Genomic DNA, 26,947 nt, shown 5'->3' on the forward strand with positions numbered 1-26,947 from the left:
TCAGGCCTTATTGCTTAAATATAGTATTACTTTTTAAATTAGAACAGTATTACATTTTAAATGAAAATACATAGGGCATATGGCTGATAAAGTGAACATATGGCAGGAGGAGTGAATAGTTAGTTCCTCCTGTTTTATGAACTATGTCCTCTGACGTTAATGCAAATGTTCCTTTGGGGAAAAAACAACAACATTGATTCTGTTTACAGTGCACCTCTGCTAATCCCTGAGCCATAATTGTTATTTGGACTCCTCCCTGTGGGATGACGTGGTGGTGGTGACTGAGCATACAGTGCACACACACACACACACACACACACACACACACACACACACACACACACACACACACACACACACACACACACACACACACACACACACACACACACACACACACACACACACACACACACACACACACACACACACACCACAGCCATGGGTCTCCTAGGAAACACCCAGGTGGAAAGGCTCACCTGTGTTGTATTAGTGGCTTCCTGGCTGGCTCCTCAGGGGTCCCGCCAATGATAAGAATGTCTTCCCTGGGACTAGTCTGTGGTGTCCCAGGGTAGACATTGTTGGGGGAAATCATTAATTGAAATGGATGCCCTTTGACTTGCCTCATCACAGTGGTAGGCCTTACCAGGTGTAGTAAAGCTTAAATTACAATCACAGGGAAACCAAATGTGTAAATACACATTGTATCCATTAAAAAACGTTAAATTGAATCCATTAAAATCGTTAAAACTATTTTAAATCATAAAATTGTGCTTGTGAAATGGAGTACCTCTATTAATTCTACAAGACCTGTGCTATTTTTCTCTTGTCTCTGAATATTTATCTATTCTATGTGAATACGAGCTGGCTGCCATAGGGCTGTAGAATATGCAGTGAGTTCATGATGCAGCATCCGTATTGTAGGCCTGTACTTTATCAGCACTGTAACGGTGTTTAGTGTAGCTGCAGATGTAAATCCTTGCCCCATATCCTGCTTTTTCTGGCCTGGAGCTCCCATACATGGCCTACTTTTGGACTGGAGCACTCTCACACTCTTACACACACACACACACACACACACACACACACACACACACACACACACACACACACACACACACACACACACACACACACACACACACACACACACACACACACACACACCAGACCTCATGGTTGGATGAGGGACTTTTTTTCTCTCTCTCAAAGTCAAAATCTGCATCCCAAATGATACCCTGAAATGTGCACTAATTTTGACCAGGGAGGATAAGGTTCAGGGCCCATAAAAGGGATATAGGGTGCCATTTGTAATGGAGGCAAAGTTTTAATGCTCAGTCAGGCGTATTTCCTGTTTAGTGCTTTAGTCAAATTACTTTGTGTATCATCCAAATGACATATTTGTTTAGGAAGGTTGCCTAGCCCTACTCCTTTCAGGCCATCCACCTTGATGCATTTAGAATCTGAACAATGTAGAACAACAGTACAATGAAGTAAAAACAATAGTTTTCAACTAAAATGTGTCCAGAATAACACATATCTGATCTGGATTTGTTCCAAAGTACTCCTATTACTATCATGACAAAGTAAGCCACAATTACATGATTCTGTTCTCCATTGATGCAGAGGTTATCTCTGCAATAATCCATCAATCATGTTACCTATAGTTTACACTGTACAATTGGCATTTTAACATTTAAAAGCCTATGTAGTATACAAATACATTATATTTGTGACAGGGTCATCTGTGACGGGGTAATCTAAACCCTACTGCTGGGGCAATGTAAACAATCAAGATAAACTCAATCAGATATGGTCTTGGGGAGTAAATAGACCAAAATGTTTGAGTCAACATTATTTCTAAGCAGTTTCACCATATTGACGTAATCACTCACTTGCATCATCGTGGCTTTTTGATTGAATCTTCAAAACGTCCACATTATATAGTTTTCTTTCTTTCATACAGCTTTAACCCCAATAGCCTATACAAGGTTCAATCAAGGTTTAGTTCAAATATGCTATATTTACACGTGTTGACAACTCAATCAAATATCAACCAACTTTGGGCGTTGATCTGACGTCTTTGCCCAGTTCAGTGACAAAAGGGTTTATAGTCGGTCAATGCCAAAAGATTGTATAAAATACAGATGTGCAATGAACTATAGCCCAATAATGCAACGGGAGTGTGCTGTGCTTTCCATTCAGCCAATAGACTTCTATCTATTATACATGCAGTTCATCTTCATCCAATCCCAAAGAGGGTAACATCACGTAAGTAAATACAATTGGATGCTTCAGACAGGGCTCATCAGATAGTCGACAGCTCCATCTCTGGTATGAACTTACGTTTGGGAAGAGGGTAGAACAGCGAAATAGACGGACTACGGTGGCGTTGTAGCCTTTGTTGTCGTTTGCTTCTTTAATTTTCATTTTTGGACCCATGGTTACTTGTTTGTTTCGAGGTGAAGAACGCATATTTCCCCCGTGATGCTATATGAACAATGATTGCCGTCTGTGCGCTACCGTAATTTATGCTATCAATGAGGGGGAAATGGACTGAATGCAAGCTGATTACTTTCTCTACCGCCAAGGCACCGCTCCATGCAGGGACAGAATAAACACGATTAGTTGTAAATGAAAGTTTTATATAACATTGTAGATGACCGCTCTTATTTTCTGAATATATTTTTTCCGTCTCCGAATCGTTTTCATCATCTGATTTTTGGTTGCTTGGACGTTACACTGTCTCCGGGAAATAAGGATTTTTTTTATATGAGGAAGCTATTTATTACAGAGATACCAAAAAGAAAGAGGCCTTTCCGTTTTCAAGGCCGGATTTGAGTTCAATAGGGGAAAATGGTAAACAACCCAAATGGATAAAATCTGGATATCATGGGACTTATTGGAACATAATATTAGAGGAGTGGGATTGCTTTCGATAACGTTTCGTTCAAGTTTGAAGCATCAAGAAAGAGAACAGCCCATTGTAGTCACAATCACTAAATATTTTTGACTCAAATTAAGGGAAGGGGTGCTGTTGTAATTGGCACATTTGCAGTTGTGCAAACAGCATATATGCACTTTTTTTGGTGGTTTTTTTACATGATTTGTATGTTGCTTTTTTATTGCAATTTGAGCTGGACCGAGCTTTGACTGTTCAATGGAAGTATGTTATCAGTTACCAGTTTTGCCTCTAGACAGGCCGGTTCCTAAACATGTTCTCAGCCGTAGGGGAGCCATTAGCTTCAGCTCCAGTTCGTCTCTTTTTGGTGGACCTGCCCCAAGACAGCTGTCCAAGGTAAGCGCAATGCAAAGAGCAATCTGGGGGGGGAAGCAATTTGATGTTTTAATTTTCAGCTATCACATCAATGTTGGGGTTGTGGAGTGCTTGATGCTGGGAAATTTCTACAATAATTAGTTTAATATTGATATATTTTGATGGAAACAAAGTAGCTATTCTTTTACATTTTGAGTGGCCCACCAAATCAATTGTGTTATAGCAACTAAGCCTCATATTGACCTATATGACCCCTCCACAGGAATGCTCACAATGGACTAATTTATTATTCTTTAACATTCTTTATCAATCTTTGTTATTAAGTCTCTTAGATCAGTGAGGTGGCTGACTTGACCTGTGTGATAAAACCCTCATCCATAATAATATGACCAATGAAAAACATTAGTGATATTATTGTACTAATGTTTTAAGCCCCCCTAATATGTAATGCATAGAGATTGAGCCATTAAACCTGATTGTAGTGAACCAAAACAGCTTATCTATCTCCAAAAATACACAATATTTAGTGTACTGTCTGGTCTGGGCTGTTGACAACATTTTATAGTAGAGGCCTTGTTTTTCATGCCTTCAAGACAGTTTTTGAGAACAGAGTTTCTGTATAACTCAAACATCTCTGATAACTTGTAAGGATGACACGGTAAACTGCTGAACAAGTCCATCATCCATCATCAGTGCTGAGCCATCCATGCAGAAGGGGTATGTCTTGGGTAGGCTTGCTGGGATGGCCTGGTGTACGCTGGAGGTTTCTATGCCCCATATGTCTCTGGATGCTTTGCAGGCATATGGCAGATATACCGTAGTAGAAGCCTGCTGACACTTTAACAAACAAACATAGAGAAAAGGAAAAACACATAATAACCACAGCATAACCTCACAGTATACACAAAGCTATTATTTCAATCAAAGGTGCTTGTTCTAAGTAGCCATGATAAAGAATATTGGGTAACACTTTACCTCAAGGTACTCTTTTTTTAAGGGGGTTGTAAAGGGTCTGTAAGTAGTTAAAGGGATACTTTGGGATTTGGCAATGAAGCCCTTTGTCTTCCCCAGAGTCAAATGAACTCGTGGATACCACTTTTGTCTGCGTGCAGTTTGAAGGAAGTTGCTAACTAGCGTTAGCGCAATGACTGGACATCTATCTCTGTCATAGTGCTATGCTAGCTGTTACCATAGACTTCTAGTCATTGTGCTAATGCTAGTTAGCATTGGCTCGCAAAACTACTTACTTACTTCCTTCATACTGGACACAGACAAAGAAAATGCTATCCACAAGTCTCCAGGGAAGTAGATAAATGTCTTCATTGCCCAAATTCTGAAGTATCCCTTTAATAGGGACTTCATTATTAGGTAATATGTAGTTGATAAATAATTTTAACAAGCAGTTGTTTCACTTCTTTTGAAAGAACCCTAGACTCTAGTTTGATTATCTTTCTTGAGTTTAGATAAGGTTGTGATAGTTAGTCAGTCTGTCGTCAATGTGCAATGTGGTAAGAATGCTTTGTGACTTGTGTTTCACAACTTACTTGTGTAGCCTAACCCTTGCATTTCTGGTCAGAGGAGGTAATGACTGAGCCTTAGGGGCCGAGTTGAGTGACTCAATCTCGTTATGCGATTTGGGTTGTTTTGATGCCATCATGCAATCTATTTTGGCAACTTTTTAAACACAGTAATTAATACAACATAGGCCTACTGTATTATTCTGTATGGTGCCTGGTCTCAGGAGTTTCTTTGGGTTTATATATTTCAGTTTAACACATTTTATAGGGTTGTTTTCTGATGTTAATTAGATATTCTCTTGTAATGCTTCCGCTATGGTCATTGACATCTATCTGTTTCTGCTGCTGAAATTCAGAGCTGCTGAAATGCATTGAATATTGGAAATACCTGATATAGTATTTAACATTTTAAGATAACTTTGTACTGTTCAAGACCTCATTGTAATGACTCAAAGGAATGTTAACTTGTTTTATGTTTACATAATAACAGAGTCCAAATAGAAGCTATTCATGAGGCCGACATGACATGACGGCCCTTACCTCACACAGACTTCACAGGCCTGCATCACTCTGGGATCTGAGAGGCCAGTAAGGCTGTGTGATTACTTTATGAACCCCTAGAATGCTACCATCAAGACTGTTTGCTTTCCCCCTATATCTCTGATTGTCTTTTATGGCCCTCCCTGAGCCAGACCCGGGGTCTGTTCCATTAAGAGAAGGGTCCATCCAGTCCACACCGTCTGAAGTATGATTTACTACAGGCAACCCACTGGGAGGAATATGGAGATTCTCACACTGCTTTCCACACTGAAGTGCCACAATTCATGGGGAGGCTTTGAATTTGTGAAGCACCTTAGAACAGTTTTAGCTTTTGTCCCTTCTACCGCTTAGAGACAGCATGTGTTTTGGGGACAGGACACATAGAGGCTAGGGGAGAGTTAATCCATTCTGTCCTTCTCCTCACTCAGCTTTATTGGTTACATCTTTCAAGCTGGCCAGCCCAGTAGAATTGATATTTCATATATATATATATATATATATATATATATATATATATATATATATATATATATATATATATATATATATATATATATATATATATATATATATATATATATATATATATATATATATATATATATATATATATATAATTTTGCCTTTTTTTGTCCTGTTACACACACATGTGTAATGGATTTTTAATTTTTCTTTGTATTTCTTCCCCTGAGACACCCAGAGGGACTGGGGTCACAGCCTGGTTCAGCATTGTACAGTGCACCTGGAGCAATTAGGGTTAAGTGCCTTGGTCAAGGGCACAGTTGCAGATAGGTCTGTAACTAAGGTAAGCGTATACTAAACCTTGCTCAGGTGTTAAGAACTTTGAATAATAAAGAATGATGCAGATGGAGATAAGGGGACTGCTGTTGAATGGGTAGGGAAGGGCCAGTGATGTCTGAGTGGCGTGTGTAGAATTGGGGAGCCTGTTGAGACATTAGAGCCAAAGCCCCTGTGACTGTGTGATGTGTCCATAGTTGAACTATGTCAAAGGCATTTGATCTGAATGAAAAACAGTCATTGAAAACATATATTTCATTGTCTGTTCTCTGCAGCAATTTTTTTATTTTATTGGACTACAGGTACTGTCTCTAGTTAAGTGATTATTCATTTCAGCTTTTAGCGTATTTCAGCTTTCAGCGCAATGGTCATTTCAGTTGTGGCCTACACCCTGAGCTTCTATGCAAAATAGGGGGGAGATGACAGTACCCTACATGGTGATGTGTCTGTTACAAATATACAATACCTAAGTATTCCACGGGCCTGTAGCTGATAGCATAGCCTTGTTCAAGCTTCAGGTAAATTTACCTGTCACACTGTTCGCGGACCAGTGTCCTATCAGATTTGAATATATGGTCAAGTTTGGTTTGCATGAAGTCTGAATTTGCATGATATTTGACAGCTTCTTAAGCTTAAGGGGGGACTAAACACAAGCCCAGGTTGCGTCACAATAATCTGTCTTTTGACTAAATCCAGCACTATAAAGAAAAGTTTGTCTTATGACCTTATTTTTTACCCAGTTTCATTTGCATGTTTGTGTCCTGCCAAACTGGAATTAAAGTTCAAACAAGTCTTCTTTAAAACGAGCTCACATGTGTTTTCAAACAAGTCTTCTTTAAAACGAGCTCACATGTGTTTTCAAACAAGTCTTCTTTAAAACGAGCTCACATGTGTTTTCAAACAAGTCTTCTTTAAAACGAGCTCACATGTGTTTTCAAACAAGTCTTCTTTAAAACGAGCTCACATGTGTTTTCAAACAAGTCTTCTTTAAAACGAGCTCACATGTGTTTTCAAACAAGTCTTCTTTAAAACGAGCTCACATGTGTTTTCAAACAAGTCTTCTTTAAAACGAGCTCACATGTGTTTTCAAACAAGTCTTGTATTCAAAGCTCACACATGCTTTCAGAATGAAATACCTTGTAAATCTTTGAAATGAATGGCCTAGCACGTGTATTAAAATCTTGTTATTGTAGCTTTCCCCAACCGCCCCATCATATAGACAGAAACATGATGAGCTGGAAAAACAAACACACCTGTGTTATGCTGTTTCCAGCACTCGGATGGCTTTATCATCATCGCACGTGACTATAGGGACAGATGCTACATCCCAAATGACACCCTATTTCCTATATAGTGCACTACTTTTGACCAAAGCACTATGTGTCCTGTTTAAAAGTAAAGCACTATATAGGAAATAGTGTGCCATTTGGGACGCATTCGGAGACCCGTCCAGTATAAGATTGTTTGTTGTCGTCACATTATTACCCTGGAAAGTGTTATGTGGATTATTATCTCTTAAATGGATTTCCATTTTATCTTTTGAAAGAGCTTGCTCAGTTTGTTTTTGTAGGACACAGCACACTTATGAAAAAGTAGTGTTTGTATTCCCATTCCCAACATATGAAAAAGAAGTTAACGTTACAACTGACATTTGGTTACTATTTAGGCCTGCTTTCAAATGCCTGCCATCTTTTATACTTTTCTTTTTCTAACAACTGACCTTTTGACATATGACATTTTCAACATTAAGGTCTGGAGTTTGTCATATTAATCATTTCGAGGAATAAGCATTTATCGTCGAGAAATCGTTACTATCCCCGTGTGTTAGTGGCCCCTCCATGACGCTGAAGTCGAGGGAATAATCAGGAAACATCCCAAGTGTCCCGTTAGCTCTTTTTTATTTTTGAGTGGAATGTTTGCATAGCTGTCCTTGCAGGAACTCTGCTGCTGCATGGAGGACAGTTTCCCAAGCCATGAACATGTGACTTCCTGTGCTGTGGGTCTCAGCCCTGGTCTGATGCTCTTTATGGAAGAGGCCTTGTGATGGTGCTCTAATTCTGGTTCCCGTTCACCACACTTATCAGCTGTGATGTCAACGTAGGTTGGGAGTCTAATTCGGGCTGTGCACTGCCTGGGTATGAGGGCATACCTAACTCCTCCACTTTTGGGACTGAACTTATTCAAGGCTACAGCTCCAGAGCGTCTCAGAGAAATTTTCCCCTCTTTTTGTCTCTCTCTCTTCAACAGCTTGCCAGACTGACTTGTATTGTGTAACATGTTAACAGTACAACTGAATCTTTCTTTATGTAGCGAAAGGAGCTACATTGTTCTGATGACGTTAAGTGCATAGTAAAACAGAGACTTGGGAACGTCAGTGATCTCATTCCCCTCATGTTAAATACTCATAGTATAAACTTTTTGTCTTAACCTTGGCAGCACATCATTTTGGACTCATGTTGCTGCGGCAAGATGAAGTACATGTACAGTAAGGCCTGGGAACACTCATGATGTTCTGCCAGATGGCCCAATGGGAATTGTACTGATCTGGTACTTGGTTGTGATTCTAACAAAGTGGATTTTCCACAAGGTGGATTTTTGACTACTAGGTCAAATCTATCTTTATCAACACTGGATTGATTTGACTAAAAGCATAGCTCTCATTATGTGCTCCATGTTTCATATTGAGTATTCATATGATTGTATACCAACTCCCAAAATTGCCATGCTTACAGAAAGGCACACATACTGTAGAAGCCAGGCTAGGCAGTCATCTCTTTGGCACTTTTTTAGTTTGTCAAACCCCTACGTCATGAATAACGTGACAGAGGTGTAAGAGTGATGTACACCGGGCTCCTCTACCCCACCCCTTGTCTGTGTCAGTGTTTATGATGTTGTTTGGCTATTGCCAAAGTGCTGAACAGTCCTTCCAGGGCTGAAGGGAGAGAGCGTGGTGTGTGCCGCTCATACCAGCCCTTTGCTTGGCTGGCAGCTGGGTGACCTGGTGCATTCCCCTATACAGCAAGCCAGTCAGGCAGTCCCAGGAGTGTTAGGAGTGAGCAGTCAGTCAGGTGATAGCTAGCACTGGAGTTAAGACAGCTGCACAAGGCTCCACTTACTCCCTGTCTGTCCCTCTGTCCCCTCCTGCCTGCCTGGGCCTTGAGCTGTCCTTCGTCTGCGTGTCTGCTAATATTTATCAGGGCCGAAACCACGACACAGAAACACACGCATGTACAGCCAGGGAGAGGGACTATGATCCTCGGCCGCGAGGTCCAATGGGAATTGTACTGATCTGGTCCTTGGTTTTGATTCTAATGAGGTGGATTTCCCACAAGGTACGGTAGGGACTCTGACACCAGCAGACAGTCAGTTTGGACTACTAGGTAAACTATCGCTGCCTCTTTATCAACACTGAGCTGATTTGATTTTGAAAAGGATATCTCCAGCGCAGACAGATGGACTGTGTGTCTGTTTACTTCCTTACTGGGAAAGGAGGTGGGGTGTGTCACTATGAGCTCACACTGTGATCGTCTGCTATTCTCAGGGACTGATATTTTGTTTTGATTTTGACAAGTTTCATCAGGAACAGTTGAGACTTTCAAATGGTACAGTATAAGCAGAATACCACATTGTATTTTAGTGAAATAGTTTTCGTAGTAGTATGGTCAAATGTTGTAGTGCTTGATGTTTATCTTTTATGTACACCAGTGGGGACATGTTAGGGTTCCGTCATAATTTAAGTATTTAATGGGGCAGTGCTGTCAGAAGTGATTTCCTGTTTATTTATTGATATTTCCACACTATGAGGTTGAAATTATACTCTGAAATTGTGAAAATAATGATAATGCCATTTTGGTGTAAGGAATTTTGTCTGGAATTTCAGCCTGTTCAGGTGGGATGGAGTTTTTGGTCCAGAGCATAACATTACAATTTGATCTGATTATTCTGACCAATGACAAGTCATCTTTTATTTGCGTATGTGTCCTCCTACTTTGAAGTGGTAAGGGGGTAGGCTCTCTAGAGTGTTGATGAACCGATCTGCCAATCAGGGCTGTGTATGTAAATATATTTAAATGTGTATCAACTCGCCAACATGATCAGACTGAACATTTCAATGGCAAAGGGAGGCTCAGGGAAATAAATGCTGAAAATACATTTGGAGTTATTTTCAATAAAAAATACATAGTGATTTATTAGATACACAGTGATGATTTAAAAAATACTGCATGGGGGCTTTAATGACAAAAGCTCTATGTCCAAAATCATTGAGGTGTCATTGACTCTTTGGGTGGTGGGAAAGTGAGTGGTGACATTTGAGTGGTTCTCTTTGCTCCATGTGGTTTGTGTGATTTTTCCCAGTGGACAATCCTGAAACCCAATCCTGTTGCTGCTAATTAGACAGCTTTCTCTCTGCAAGCAATTTCCCACAGGCCAGCGGTGTTTTGTTTCATTAGCTGAAACTGAGCTTGGGTAAGGGTTTATCCAACAGTACTGGAATCTTTCACAGATCCCTTTAAATCCCAGCAGCTACTTAAAGTAACAATTCACCCATTTTGAATGTTGTATTGTTTTTGTGCATCTCTGGGCGATGTTCTATCACTTCCCTGGGTAATTTCATGTTTTCATGTGTTTCTCAGCTATTGCCGTTCAAGCAGGCAGAAATTTGGCCGGTATGACGTAGCATTGCGATAAAGCCACTCTCACTAAACTGGAAGTTAATAGGAAAATGACTTTTAGATGGTGAAAACGTCTATCATACATGTCAGATTTCAATACTGACCGATGTCATAACGCGGGAGGTTGTCTCCTCTCAAATGAGCCGTTTGATAATATTTTTGCAATATTCCTATGTCGAGAAATGTGTAATTTTAATAGATGGTCTAACACATTTCTCCTATTTGTCTACCTCTTCAGTCCAGGGTGTATCACATGCAGTGGAGGCTGCTGAGGGGAGGACGGCTCATAATAATGGCTGAAACGGAGCCAATGGAAGAGCATCAAACTATAGCTGTGTTCGAATACTCATACTAACCGTACTATTTGTGATGTAAAATTGAGTATATAGTATGTACTGTATACTGAACTCATTAAATGTACAGTAGCCCTTGTCCAGCTATCCAGTTAGCTAAACACTCATTCAAATAACTCCGTGAGAAGCAGGGTGCCGTTTTGGAGTTTTACTTGAACCACATTGTGAAACCTCAACAAGCACAAAAGTACATGTTTTCACTTACAGTAGAATAGAGCACAGAATGTGTTCCACAATAACTGAACTAAATGTATGAAAATAGGAGTAAGCGTACTCAATCTAGAGCCAAATATAAAGTTACTAGAATGCATCTGTATGCTTGATATTGCTCAGTTAGGTGTCCCTAGGGAGAACTTGCACATCTTACACATTGCTTCACTTCTGAACTGCTTCTTGTCACATGACACAAACAGGTAAATTCTACACTGCTGCACGTAAACTGCCACTAAGGGTGCTAAACATCTAACAGGTCCAGAACACTCCCCTCCTGGGGTCTTTAACGATCCCACATAAACCTAACTCTGATCACTGGGGTCTTCCGAAGAAAGAAGGAGAACCACTTCTGAAATAGGCAGAGAGAAGACTTTCATAGTTCCCTCCTTGACAACTCACGTTGACTTTCCTCACTATCCCATCCCGGCTGGGAAGGGTCTTCACAACGATGGCCATAGGCCATTAATTTCTTTTACCCTGACTGTCCTTCATTAAGACAACATCCCCTTCTTTAAGATCTGGCCTCTTGTCCTGCCACTTGCGTTGACTCTGCAGCGTGCAGAGATACTCCCTCCGCCACCTGTTCCAAAAGGTGTCCGCTAGACTTTGTACCTGCTTCCACTCTTGCTTGTAGAGTTCAACCTCCCCGAACTTGCCTGGTGGAGAAGGGGGGACGCCAGTCTTCTGGGTCAAGAGCATAGCTAGAGTGAGGATGAGGGGTGATTCCGGGTCTGAAGATACTGGGATGAGAGGCCTGGCATTCATCACTGCAGTGACCTCGGCCATCAGTGTTGTCAGGACTTCATGTGTAAGGCGGGAAGATCCACATTGGAGGAGCATGCAGTCGAGGAAACGACGTGCAATGCCAATCATCCGCTTCCATGCACCACCCATATGGGATGAGTGAGGTGGGTTGAACACCCAGATACATTTCTGTTCTTGGAGATACAGTTGAAGTCGGAAATTTACATACACCTTAGCCAAATACATTTAAACTCAGTTTTTCACAATTCCTTACATTTTAATCCTAGTAAAAAATCCCTGTCTTAGGTCAGTTAGGATCACCACTTTATTTTAAGAATGTGAAATGTCAGAATAATAGTAGAGATTTATTTGAGCTTTTATTTCTTTCATCACATTCCCAGTGGGTCAGAAGTTTACATGCATCGTAGCATTGCCTTTAAATTGTATAACTTGGGTCAAATGTTTTGGGTAGCCTTCCACAAGCTTCCCACAATAAGTTGGGTGAATTTTGGCCCATTCCTCCTGACGGAGCTGGTGTAACTGAGTCAGCCTTGTAGGCCTCCTTGCTCACACACACTTTTTCAGTTCTGCCCACACAAAGTTCTATAGGATTGAGGTCAGGGCTTTGTGATGGCCACTCCATTACCTTGACTTTGTTGTCCTTAAGCCATTTTGCCACAACTTTGGAAGTATGCTTGGGGTCATTGTCCATTTGGAAGACCCATTTGTGACCAAGCTTTAACTTCCTGACTGATGTCTTGAGATGTTGCTTCAATATGTCCACAATTTTCCACCCTCATGATGCCATCTATTTTGTGAAGTGCACCAGTCCCTCCTGCAACAAAGCACCCCCACAACATGATGCTGCCACCCCTGTGCTTCACGGTTGGGATGATGTTCTTCGGCTTGCAAGCCTCCCCCATTTTCCTCCAAACATATTGATGGTCATTATGGCCAAACAGGCCTATTTTTGTTTCATCAGACCAGAGGACATTTATCCAAAAAGTACGATCTTTGTCCCCATGTGCAGTTGCAAACCGTAGTCTGGCTTTATATATGGCAGTTTTGGAGCAGGCCGAGAGAAGACTTTCATAGTTCCCTCCTTGACGACTCTCACATTGACTTTCCTCACCACTCACTGAGCGGCCTTTCCGGTTATGTCGATATAGGACTCGTTTTACTGTGGATATAGATACTTTTGTACCTGTTTCCTCCAGCATCTTCACAAGGTCCTTTGCTGCTGTTCTGGGATTGATTTGCACTTTTCGCACCAAAGTACGTTCATCTCTAGGAGACAGAACGTGTCTCCTTCCTGAGGGGTATGACGGCTGCGTGGTCCCATGGTGTTTATGCTTGCGTACTATTGTTTGTACAGATGAATGTGGTACCTTCAGGCATTTGGAAATTGCTACCAAGGATAAACCAGACTTGTGGAGGTCTACAAATTGGCTGATTTCTTTTGATTTTCCCATGATGTCAAGCAAAAAGGCACTGAGTTTGAAGGTAGGCTTTGAAATACATCCACAGGTACACCTCCAATTGACTCAAATGTTGACAATTAGCCTATCAGAAGCTTCTAAAGCCATGACATAATTTTCTGGAATTTTCCAAGCTGTTTAAAGGCACAGTCAACTTAGTGTATGTTAACTTCTGACCCACTGGAATTGTAATACAGTGAGTTATAAGTTAAATAATCTGTCTATAAACAATTGTTGGAAAAATTACTTGTGTAATGCACAAAGTAGATGTCCTAACCGACTTGCCAAAACTATAGTTTGTTAACAAGAAATTTGTGGAGTGTTTGAAAAACGAGTTTTAATGACTCCAACCTAAGTGTATGTAAACTTCCGACCTCAACTGTACCTCTCCACGCTTTCTGAACTGGAGCTTGATCCATCTATCCTCAGGTCTCGGCAAGCACCAACAAAGTTTGTAACACAATCTGAACGTATCTGCTTTGCTATGCGTCTGATTGAGGAGAATCTTCTCAGGACGTTTATGAAGCTGGAAGCACTTAGTGATTCAATTACTTCTATGTGTACAGCTTTTGTGCACATGCACGAGAATATCACCGCCCACCTTTTGCTATTGGCGTGCCCTCCTCTGGTGCGGCGTGAGACCACCTCCCATGGGCCGAAAACGTCCGCGCCTACTTAGGTGAAAGGTGGTGCTACCTGTAGCCGCTCAGCTGGCAGTTCTGCCATCTGCTGGTGCTCTGTCTTCCCGCGGAGCTTCTTGCACGTGACACACTTGAAGAGTGCACCGCTGATATCTCTTAGCTCCAACCAACCAGAATCCATCTGCTCGTATGGCACCCTCTGTGAAATATCTCCCTTGATGCTTCACGGCCTCATGGGGGTGACGCACAAGCAAGGTTGCCAGCTGGTGACGAACTAGAATGATGATGTGGTTGCCATCGTTTGTTCCTAATTAAGATTGCTAGATTCGGCCTCCAACTCTGAGCAGTCCGTCACGATCAATGATGGGATGCAGACTTCGTAGACTGCTGTCAGGTAGGAAAACTGCGTTCTGCTGCTATGCACCTAAATTCCTCTGCATAACACTTGTCTTGGACACACTATCACAGGACTTTGGCTCTTTCTTGCTCTTCTTCAGTGCGATTCTTCAGACAGATATGCCATCCATGGCAGCTGCTCTCTTGTGCAGTCTGAGAGAAGATCTAAGCCATGTGGATTAAGCGTGCTACTGTCCTTATGAGACTGTTCCATTTGGAGAAATGCTCAAAGCGTTTGGTGCTCAGCACTGAAAACACACACAGTTCTCTTTGAGGAACTGTTTGCGGTCTTCCAGGGACTTCTCTCTGAAACCTCTACACTTCTTTAACGGATGAAACTTGTTGTGGATCGGGCAGTGCTTATTCAAATCCACTCGTTTCTTCTGATCCCCCGTGTTCTTTGTTGAAGATACTTGTGTATTGTGGACAGATAATGTCTTCCCGTGTCTGTCTTGCTTGTCTCTTCTGACGGGTGCTGCATGGGAGGAAAAGAGGTTGAAGCTGGGGTCTGTCCTGACTTTGGCTTCTCTACGGATGAAGTTGGTGAACACCAAGAATGGAGGGAAGGTGACGTTGTTTTCTAGCTTGAATTTTGACCTGTATGATGTCCACTTTTCCTGCAGGCCATATGGGAGCTTCTCTACAATAGGGCTTACCCCTCTGGATGTGTCCAGGTACAATAGGCAAGGTAAGTAGCCATCTTGCTTCGCAGCTTTGAGCTCCAATGGTAGATCTCTAAGGTCAGAGTCTCTGTGGTTCTTTATTTGCCACCTTGGGGATGTTCTCCAACTTGGCAAAGAGAGCACTTTCAATGGCTTAGGGTGAACCATAGTTTTCCTCAAGTCTCTTCCAGAGCATCATCAGCACAGCTGGCGGATGTCTGGCATGAACTGCCTTTATCCTACGTGCCTGCTCGGAAGACTCTGCGCCAAGCCATTTGATGAGCAGGTCAAGCTCTTCTCCTGCTGAAAGGCCTAGCTCTGATGTGGTATTACGGAATGATGCTTTCCAAGCCCAATAGTTCTCAGGTTCATCATCGAATGTGGTTAACCCTGTGGGGACCAACTGGCTGCTGGCAAGGTACTTGGCAAGGTCATAGGTGGTGGGGCTTAGGCCATGTTCACCTTGAGTAGAGGGTCTGCAGGGGTTCCCATGGGAATAAGTAGGAAACTGCTGGTGACTTTCTTCTTTTATCCCCCCATTCCTCTGGTTGTTGGCCTTACTCGGGCTGGCGAGGGTCGTATGACCTGCTGTAGTTTGTTCATCTGTGTGTGTTTGGTTGGTGGCACATTGCATGTTACCTGATGTAACTGTGCCAGCAGAGTCACATGGTTCTTTGTCCCTCACTCTGTTGAACTGCTGACTTGAACTAAGGCTAGTGTGTATCACAGAGTCCAAGGTGCGCTCCAAGGAGGCATTTCTGACGTGGGACTGGGGGTGAGAACCTGCCGGCCGAAAAAATATCTACTTTCTGTAGAGCTGCCTCCAGGATTTCTGCTTCAGCTAGAGCAGCATCTTTCTTTTTCTCTTCCTGCAGGGCATCCAAGGTAGCTTCGAGGCGGGCGTTCTTAACCTTAATGGCTATCTCTCTCTTCACATAAGTTGCTTGGGCTGCTTCTGCTTTGGCTCTCGCTTTGGCGACCACTATACTAGCCCTTGAACTGGCTGACGACCTCGGACTGACTGATTTTGTAAGAGCGAGAACTTATAGACTGCATCGAATGCTCCATGTTTCTCTTTAATGTTTTCGGGTTGCTGCGTAGCATTTTCCTTACTACTTTCTGCCATGATGATGTGAGGTAAGTGTGGCATGTAGGGTGAAGACTTAAGCTGGCGTTGTCGTGATGGCTTGCTCTGCGCCGAGATGACAGCCTGTTAACTCTTTAATCCTTGCTGCTGCACTTGGAGGTTCCTCTCTTACGGGTAGCCGTGCTTGTCTTTTCACTATACTGCACTCGCTAAATGTACAGTAGCCCTTATCCAGTTAGCTAAACACTCATTCAAATAACTCTGAGAAGCAGGGTGCCGTTTTGGAAGTTTACTTGAATCACATTGTAACTGCAACAAACACAAAAGTACATGTTTTCAGTTACAGTAGTATAGAGCACAGAATGTCTTCCACAATAACTGTATGAAATAAGGAATACGAGTACTCAATCTAGAGCCAAATATAAAATAAAGTTACTAGAATGCAACTGTATGCTTGATATTGCTCAGCTAGGTGTCCCTAGAGAGAGATAGCATTGAAGCTAATGCAAAGTAGCTAACGGCTAACTAGATTATTAGTCTTTTACAGAAACATTAATTATGTGAAACATTTACCTTGTGTTAATAAACAAATGTATTTAGACATTGCGTCATACAAAGCTTATAAAGAAGGATGTTGAAGAATTGTAACTACTCTGTCACACTTGCACATCTTACATTTTGCTTCACTTCTGAAAACTGCTTCCTGTCACATGACACAAACGGGTAAATGCTACACTGCTGCGCTTAAACTTCCACTAGGGGGTGCTAAACAACTAACAGGTCCAGAACTGTATGCTTATTGGTCATAGTATTGATATAGTTAGTATGCCATTAGTTCCCAGATGTTATACTACATTCGCCAAAATACGAAGTATACAAGTATACACTATTTCTGTGCTTTTAGGCCCCATAATGCCATTCTTCAGAAAATGGGCATGGCTTCACATCTTTTTCAGATTTTAAGAAAATGGTGGAAAATATGCAGCTGAAGTCCAACAAGAGCAGATACAAATGTATTGCTTTAACTAATTATGACAAATGTTAAGAAAATGTTGAGCAATGTAATAAAGTAATGACTTTTCAAATAAGTTACCTTACACGTTATGTTGGCTGACAATTGGCTACCTATGCTATCGTTACAAACCACATAGCATATCATTACCGCAGTATGTACCGGTAAGTTAGCTAGCTACCTAATGTTAGTTGGCTACTAATACATCAAACTTGCATGTATATTAACTATATGATATCTAACCCACTACCCAATGTTTATTGACTTGATTATTCCCGTCATTCTTAGTTTAGCTAAGTGGTATATTTGTTGTGCATTCTCAATGGACATTTGGGTGCTTTCGTAAATTCGCACTGGCTATCTACCCCGATTTTTCACCTCGTCTCATCTGAGTGTACCAGAGCGTAGAATAACTGATGAATTTACAAACGCTCAACACCAGTTGAATATAGCTAGTGTCAATAAATGTTGGTAAAAAACACAGTTGTTACAGTCACCAACACTGGTTAACATGAAAACTACCTAACCAGCTCTGCTAGAGCAGGTAAAATGGTCAGAGTGAGGTGTTCTCTCATTTGTGTCTGGAAGTAGCTAGCCAAAGTTAGCCAGTTAGCTTGACTGCCGTTGTAAGATCAGAATGCTCAAATCAACCCTACTCCTCAGCCAGAGCGTCCAGTGTGCACTCTGAACGCTCCAAATTTACAATCTGACAACACTCTGAATTTACGCACGCCCAGAGTACACGCTGGCACTCCAGATTTGAATTTAAGAACACACTCAAAGTCATAAAATGTCTAGCTAGGAATTTGTTATGTTAACAAGGTAGCAAGAAGTTGCATAGCAACAGCATCAACTTTCGATAGACAGGGGACGCACTATTACGCTCAACTTAAAGGATATCGTTCGTTTACAGTGTGGAAACCGCTTGTTTCTAGCCCAAACCGTTCAAAAATTGTGTCCCATAATTCCGGCGCTAGGTATTTTATTTTACTTCTATTGCGCATTGGCGCTGGAGCTGTTTGCATCTCCATTGGTGGGCCACATTTTACATTTATAAACCATGTTGTGAGCCTTTCTAAAATTACTCGCAGGCCTTTAACACCTTCTTGCATCATATTACCTCATTAGGCTAGCTAGCAACCTGGTAAATTGACCAGTATATCCAAACATTTGGGGGCACAGAAATAATGGAAAAGGGATAGCTTCTTCAGGAGATCAATGATCACACACAAACTTGAAAATTGTACACTGTCAATTTAAGAATGTCAATGTAGTACGTCTCAATAGGAAACAGTGCTTTTTACACAATGTAGAAACCTAATATTCCACAAATTACTTCGGAATTTCAAGAACAGGTATTTGTATCAACATTTTAGCTTTTCTTTTTAATTTTCGTTTAGCAAGGAGTCACCATTGAAACCAGTGTCTCTTTTTCAAGAGAGTCCTGCATATACAATTTTATAACAAAAAAATCGAATACAATGTAAAATACAGCACGACACAAATTGCACAGACAAACATAAATGAATCAAATCAAATCACATACACATATTTAGCAGATGTTATTGCGGGTGTTATAAAATGCTTGTAAAATATATAAAGTTAATTCTGGCTGTATGTAATAACACCAAAAACATTCTGGGCTAATGATTTAAGAAATAGCACACACAAGAAAACACTGCAACGTTGCTTAGGGGCTAGAAGCAGAGCTGCAATATCTGTCGGCACAATCTTTTCGTACAAAACACAATCGACTAACACACATTCTTCATTCAAATTCTTCTGTCCACCTTCTAAACTGTCCCAGGGACACTAAGGCCTCTGAGTACTGTTTTGGGGAGATTATTCCAAACATATAGAGCATAAAAACTAAAGGCTGATTTACCTAACTCTGAAGACACTAAAGGTGTCTCAAGAGTTAACCAACTGTGTGAACTGGTTTGATAACTTGTAATCATGGACCCTTAATAATAAACCCTTTTATAATAAATAAATGCCTTTACAGGGTTACATATTAGTTTCTAGGGCACAACATGTGCTTCAAAAGTAGCTAGAATTAATATAGGCTGTATCTCAATCAGTTAAAAAAAAATATATTTTCTGGTGCTCCTAACTTTTTAAGTGTTACCAACAATTTTTATTTCTTATTTTTAGATCCCTGGTAGTAGTAGTAATACAGTGGTAGTATGTGTAGTAACAGAAATAGTAGTAAGGAATAACAGTGCATTTCTGTTCATTCACCAAACCTGATGGTTTTTGGAAGAAACTGTACCCCTGTGTTTGAAAGGATGTTGTGTGTGTCTGATTCCATTGTTGTCAAAAGTAATCAATCACGATGACGTACTGAGATTTATTGAATGATGAAGCCAGTCCACTTGCATTGAGATTACGCTGAGAGCAGAGTCGTGAGCAGCAGTTGTGTGTTGACTTGTGAATGTAGCATCTAAGGTCAAGCATTTTAACAGGAGCGAGTGGCGTGAGGAATGGAGGCATATGTCCGTCCCAGCCTGACAGACGCCACAGTGTTTGCAGTACAGCGAGGCAAGCCGACACAGCCCACATAGTGCCATTTAAAGGGAGATGCCAGTTGCTTGTCTGGATAGCTTGTCTGAAGCACATTTGGGTACAGCAAGTTTGGATGTCTTACAGCCCTTGTGTGAGGGCCTGATATACCCCGGCTCTGGCTGCCATAAACAACTGATTTGTGTTAACAATGGTGTTGTTGGTACTACAAATACTGCCTTCAAACCAAGGCTTCATATACTGCTTTGTCTGTTTTAGTTCATATTAGATTAGCTTTTTTAAAACTATAGCCTAGGCAATATGCAATGTTATAGTATTGTCTGCCCATAAACTAATACCTTGTGCAATTGGCAGTATGTGGTTTGAAATGATGATGATAAACTAGAGATAGGATGAGTCAGACAATGGAATAGATTACTCTCACTCAGTAAAATAGTAGAGAAGCAGCGCAATGTCCAATCCATGTCAGTATATACTTTGTCATTAGCTGCTCCATAAACACAATAGGAAAACAACTCTGCAAACAGAGAGGGGTCGCAGCCAGTATTCGGGTTGTTCCACCAATTCGATGCCTTTTGAGAAGTGTAACTTGGACATATAGAACTTTTAATTTCAACTAATTTGAACATTCTGTCATAGAATTAAACTTCATTAAAAAACTAATTTTCCCATCGACGTTAAATTGCTATAGTAATTGCTGCCAAATAAAGTAATAGAGTTGACCTTAACAGGGTTGACGTGTTCATCTTAAATTAGCCATAAGACCCCTTGTAACAGAGGGAATGGAAGCTTGTTGTGTGCAACAGGGAGGGGGAATAAGCCTCCCCCCTCTTTTACGCTGCTGCTACTCTCTGTTATTATCCATGCATAGTCACTAACTCTACCTACATGTACACTACCATTAAAGAGTTTGGTGTCACTTAGAAATGTCCTTGTTTTTGAAAGAAAAGCACATTTCTGTCCATTAAAATAACATCAAATTGATCAGAAATACAGCGTAGACATTGTTAATGTTGTAAATGACTATTGTTGCTGGAAACGGCAGGTTTTCTTATTCCATAAAAAAATACATATCTATATAGGTGTATAGAGCCCTATTATCAGCAACCATCACTCCTGTGTTCCAATGGCACGTTGTGTTAGCTAACAAAGACCTTCCTTCTGAAACTCGTCAGTCTACTCTTGTTCTTAGAAATTAAGGCTATTCCATGTGAGAAGTTGCCAAGAAACTGAAGATCTTGTACAACGCTGTGTACTACTCCCTTCACAGAATAGCGCAAACTGGCTCTAATCAATCAATCAATCAAGTTTATTTTATATAGCCCTTCGTACATCAGCTAATGTCTCGAAGTGCTGTACAGAGACCCAGCCTAAAACCCCAAACAGCTAGAATGCAGGTGTAGAAGCACGGTGGCTAGGAAAAACTCCCTAGAAAGGCCAAAACCTAGGAAGAAACCTAGAGAGGAACCAGGCTATGAGGGGTGGCCAGTCCTCTTCTGGCTGTGCCGGGTGGAGATTATAACAGAACTATGCCAAGATGTTCAAAAATGTTCATAAGTGACAAGCATGGTCAAATAATAATCATGAATAATATTCAGTTGGCTTTTCATAGCCGATCATTAAGAGTTGAAAAACAACAGGTCTGGGACAGGTGGTGGTTCCATAACCGCAGGCAGAACAGCAGCAAGGCCAGGCGGACTGGGGACAGCAAGGAGCCACCACGCCCGGCAGTCCCGACGTATGGTCCCAGGGCTCAGGTCCTCCGAGAGAAAGAAAGAGAGAAGGAGAAAATTAGAGAGAGCCAAGATTTTCAAAATGTTCATAAATGACAAGCATGGTCAAATAATAATCAGGAATAAATCTGTTGGCTTTTCATAGCCGATCATTAAGAGTTGAAAACAGCAGGTCTGGGACAGGTAGGGGTTCCGTAACCGCAGGCAGAACCGTTGAAACTGGAATAGCAGCAAGGCCAGGCGGACTGGGGGCAGCAGGGAGTCGTCATGCCCGGTAGTCCTGACGTATGGTCCTAGGGCTCAGGTTCTCAGAGAGAGAGAAAGAAAGGGAGAACGAGAGAATTAGAGAAAGCATACTTAAATTCACACAGGACACTGGATAAGACAGGAGAAGTACTCCAGGTATAACCAACTGACCCTAGCCCCCCGACACAAACTACTGCAGCATAAATACTGGAGGCTGAGACAGGAGCGGTCAGGAGACACTGTGGCCCCATCCGAAGATACCCCCTTTCTATTCTAATCAGAATAGAAAGAGGAGTGGGAGGCCCCGGTGCACAACTGAGCAGGAGGACAAGTACATTAGAGTGTCTAGTTTGAGAAACAGACGCCTCAAGTCCTCAACTGGCAGCTTCATTAAATAGTAACCTCCAAAACACTCAACGTCAACAGTGAAGAGGTGACTCCAGGATGCTGGCCTTCCTTAAATTGAATTTTTTTTTATCGCCAGTCTATCTATGGGTAACAGAACAGAGGCCTGGTGTCAAGAAGGGCAGCAAAGAAGCCACTTCTCTCCAGGAAAAACATCAGGGACATACTGATATTCTGCTATAGGTACAGGGATTGGACTGCTGAGGACTGGGGTAAAGTCATTTTCTCTGATGAATCCCCTTTCCGAAAAAAGCTTGTCCGGAGAAGACAAGGTGAGCGCTACCATCAGTCCTGTGTCATGCCACCAGTAAAGCATCCTGAGACCATTCATGTGTGGGGTTGCTTCTCAGCCAAGGGAGTGGGCTCACTCACAATTTTGCCTAAGAACACAGCCATGAATAAAGAATGGTACCAACACATCCTCCGAGAGCAACTTCTCCCAACCATCCAGGAACAGTTTGGTGACGAACAATGCCTTTTCCAGCATGATGGAGCACCTTGCCATGAGGCAAAAGTGATAACTAAGTGGCTCGGGGAACAAAACATTGATATTTTGGGTCCATGGCCAGGAAACTCCCCAGACCCCATCCCATTAGAGATTTTGTGGTCAATCTTCAAGAGGCGGGTGGACAAACAAAAACCCACAAATTCTGACAAACTCCAAGCGTTGATTATGCAAGAATGGGCTGCCACCAGTCAGGACGTGGCTCAGAAGTTAATTGACAGCATGCCAAAACCTTTGGTCACGACTGTATATGTAGTTTTTATTAGACAAATGTTTGTACAGAAATGGTATTCTTAATCTAAACACTAATCCTATTTCAGAGCACACGGTAAGTTTGACACCAAAATGATATTTTTAAAGCAACTACAGACTCATTGTTGTCGTGTCTGAAAGCAGGCCAAATTGTCACATCTCCCAACTTGAATTAGTTATTTCTCAATAATTATTTTGCATACAGATTTCAAAGTTATGCCAAACCTCCTTCCCCCAAATGGTCTTTCTATGGATTTCATTTCAGGAAGATCCAAAACATCATAATTATCCTTGGGCCAATCTTGTGTTGAATGGCCCAGCTCCTATATTGTAGGTCAACCTTCCTCGGCCTCCCTCCATGGTCACCCCCTGGAGCATATTACTCTGTAATCACCCCTGCTCACTGTCAGCCCTCTCTGATCTTTTTTGACTTGGCTTACAGTTGTATACTGGTATGGTATAGCCCAGCAGTTAATTTGATATTAGGTCTTGTAATCTAACTTCAATGCAAGGTCACATGCAAGGCGGTATAAATACAGCCACTGGCCAAAGAAGTCCGCATGGCATTTATGTTTTATGCCTTTTCATTCAACAACACTTTTGCGGCTAGGGATGGGCTGATGGAGGAATATCATTTATACAAATAGGTTGCGCAGATTGACGTCATAGTTAGAATTTGATGCCATCTGGGGACACCCAGATGAGGCACTGAGCCAGCATTTGTTGCAGAGGGAGAGGAGAGCGGAGAGGAACTGACTGGGGTGTGCTGGTTTTCACTAGATAGCACATCCACAAAGTCAGATTCCACAGCCAAAAAGTCCAAATTGGCAAAAAAAAAAAAAAATGCTTTTTGGTCTTTTAGGGTTAGGCATTAGGGTTAAAGGGGAAGGGGGATACCTAGTCAGTTGTCCAACTGAATGCATTCAACCGAAATGTGTCTTCCGCATTTAACCCAACCCCTCTGAATCAGAGAGGTGCAGGGGGCTGACTTAATTGACATGCAGGTTCGCAGTGTGGTTAAGGTTAGGTTTAAAATCTGATTATGACTTTGGCTGTGCCAGCTTGTGACTGGCAAGAACAAGATTCGTGACAAAATGCTAACCTGCTTATTTTACCACCACCCCTCTGTTTAAAATGTACGTCATTTAAGTTATGTAAATTCATTTGGAGAGCTTTTGAAATACAGGGGAATTTGCAACGTTTGCGTCATCCTTTTCCTAGAGGGGAACAAAACACCCCAACAATTGTTTTATTCTAAGAGTTTTGTCTAAATGATCCTTTTCTTGCAGAGACGAGGGGCGATCTCCTATGACAGTGAGGATCAAACGGCTCTCTACATTCGGATGCTCGGTACGTATGATATTTTTTTAGCACTCCATTAATATTTTAACATCGTATGACCTTCACCTACCTTTTCACCATCCATAAGGATATTGATTATTTAAGAAATGGTTTGATGTGTGTTTGTTATTCAGTAGATACAGTGCCTTGCAAAAGTATTCGTCCCCCTTGGAGTTTTTCCTATTTTGTTGCATTACAACCTGTAATTTAACTAGATTTTTATTTGGATTTCAATGTAATGGACATACACAAAATAATGCAAATTGGTGAAGTGGAATGAAAAAAGTTACTTGTTTAAAAAAAATGAAAAATGGAAAAGTGGTGTGTGCATATGTATTAACCCCTTTGCTATGAAGCCCCTAAATAAGATCTGGTGCAACCAATTATCTTCAGAAGTCACATAATTAGTTAGATTGCACACAGGTGGACTTTATTTAAGTGTCACATGATCTCAGTGTGTATATATACACCTGTTCTGAAAGGCCCCAGAGTCTGCAACACCACTAAGCAAGGGGCACCACCAAGCAAGCGGCACCATGAAGACCAAGGAGCTCTCCAAACAGGTCAGTGACAAAGTTGTGGAGGAGTACGGATCAGTGTTGGGTTATAAAAAAATATCCAAAACTTTGAACATCCCATGGAGCACGATTTAAATCCATTATTAAAAAATTTAAAGAATATGTTACCACAACAAACCAGCCAAAAGAGGGCCGCCCACCAAAACTCACGGACCAGGCAAGGAGAACATTAACCAGAGAGGAAACAAAGAGACCAAAGATACCCCTGAAGGCGTTGCAAAGCTCCACAGCGGAGATTGGAGTATCTGTCCAAAGGACCACTTTAAGCCGTACACTCCATAGAGCTGGGCTTTACGGAAGAGTGGCCAGAAAAAAAGCCATTGCTTAAAGAAAAAAATAAGCAAACGTGGGAGACTCCCCAAACATATGGAAGAAGGTACTCTGGCTAGATGAGACTAAAATTGAGCTTTTTGGCCATCAAGGAAAACGCTATGTCTGGCGCAAACCCAATATCTCTCATCACCTTAGAACACCATCCCCACAGTGAAGCATGGTGGTGGCAGCATGTTTTTCATCGGCAAGGACTGGGAAACTAGTCAGAATTGAAGGAATGATAGATGGCACTAAATACAGGGAAATTCTTGAGGGGAAACCTGTTTCAGTCTTCCAGAGATTTGAGCATACTGCTAAAGCAACACTCGAGTGGTTTAAGGGGAAACATTTTAATGTCTTGGAATGGCCTAGTCAAAGCCCAGAACTCAATCCAATTGAGAATCTGTGGTATGACTTAAAGATTGCTGTACGTCAGCGGAACCCATCCAACTTGAAAGAGCTGGAGCAGTTTTGCCTTGAAGAATGGGAAAAATATCCCAGTGGCTAGATGTGCCAAGCTTATAGAGACATACCCCAAGAGACTTGCAGCTGTAATTGCTGCAACAGGTGTCTCTACAATGTATTGACTTTGGGGGGGTGAATAGTTATGCACGCTCAAGTTTTCAGTTTTTTTGGTCTTGTTTGTTTTACAATAAAAATATATATTTTGCACCTTCAAAGTGGTAGACATGTTGTGTAAATCAAATGATACAAACCCCCCCCAAAATACATTTTAATTCCAGGCTGTAAGGCAACAAAATAGAAAAAATGCCAAGGTGGGTAAAAACTTTCGCAAGCCCCTGTAAGCAATCTCTCTGCTGCTGCAATGTACACAAAAGATTGGAAATGAAAGACATCTGTGGGTATTCTTACCCTTTCTCAGTCAGTATAGCTAGGTATGCGTTTCTGTTTTAAGATCCTTTATTCATGGTCTCTTATGAATACAGGTTCTTAAACACTTACTCTTTCTTATTCCGTATGGATAACAGTACTTAAATATGTTATATCACAGGTGAGGAATGTAAGATATAAGATGTCTCCTAACTAGATAACATATTGTATTACCTATTAACTACATAACTCTTATCTGGTAAAACTGCAGAGTCTGTTTTGATCTAGTCTGAATAGAGAGGCCTGCCTCTTCTCCAGCTCTACACTGACACCAGTGTGAATACTAATAGTCACTTTGGCACTGTGTCACAGCCAGGCTTCCTGCTTAGCTTTTGTCTGTGTCGCCTCAGCCTTTGCTTCCCAAATGGCACCCTATAAAGTGCACAACCTTTGATCAGATGCCTTTGGGGCCCTGGTCAGAAGTAGTGCACTGCATAGGGAATAGGGTGCCATTTGGGACAGAGCCTCAGTCTTAACAGGCCCAATGATTTACTAAATAAAACCTCTCATTATTGCAAGTACCTTGAGGACTATGTTTTCCCATTCCTTCTAGGAGATGTGAGAGTCAGAAGCCAGGTGGGGTTTGAACCAGAGCGAAGAGGGTCTCATCCCTACTTGTATGTCGATTTCCGAACTTTGCACTGTAAGTAAGAACCAAAAACTCCCATTTCAATGTGCCACCATCCCTTGAAATTTCTTCTATCAATAAAGAAGCTGAACCTTTTTGCAATCCATGATTTGTTGCTCTTATGATAGAAGTAACCCTTTGT

The 26,947-nt window shown here is 41.5% G+C and overlaps 1 protein-coding gene across 5 annotated transcripts in view; it reads left to right on the forward strand.

Moving 5' to 3' along the window:
* Window positions 1-2,316: 2,316 nt before the first annotated feature.
* LOC129823996 (high affinity cAMP-specific 3',5'-cyclic phosphodiesterase 7A-like) overlaps window positions 2,317-26,947 on the forward strand; it is a 32,401-nt gene continuing 7,770 nt past the window's right edge. The window contains exons 1-4 of one of the 5 annotated variants that reach the window (XM_055883227.1): window positions 2,317-3,298; window positions 24,345-24,405; window positions 24,879-24,959; window positions 26,731-26,820. In XM_055883227.1, coding sequence (XP_055739202.1) covers window positions 3,161-3,298; window positions 24,345-24,405; window positions 24,879-24,959; window positions 26,731-26,820 — 370 coding nt within the window. In that variant the 5' untranslated portion in view covers window positions 2,317-3,160. Of the gene's footprint in view, window positions 3,299-24,344; window positions 24,414-24,878; window positions 24,960-26,730; window positions 26,821-26,947 lie in introns of all 5 variants that reach the window. The other 4 variants (XM_055883229.1, XM_055883230.1, XM_055883231.1 and 1 more) reach the window with 4 other exon arrangements.

Source organism: Salvelinus fontinalis, chromosome 26, assembly GCF_029448725.1.
Source record: "Salvelinus fontinalis isolate EN_2023a chromosome 26, ASM2944872v1, whole genome shotgun sequence".
Lineage (NCBI taxonomy): Eukaryota > Metazoa > Chordata > Actinopteri > Salmoniformes > Salmonidae > Salvelinus > Salvelinus fontinalis.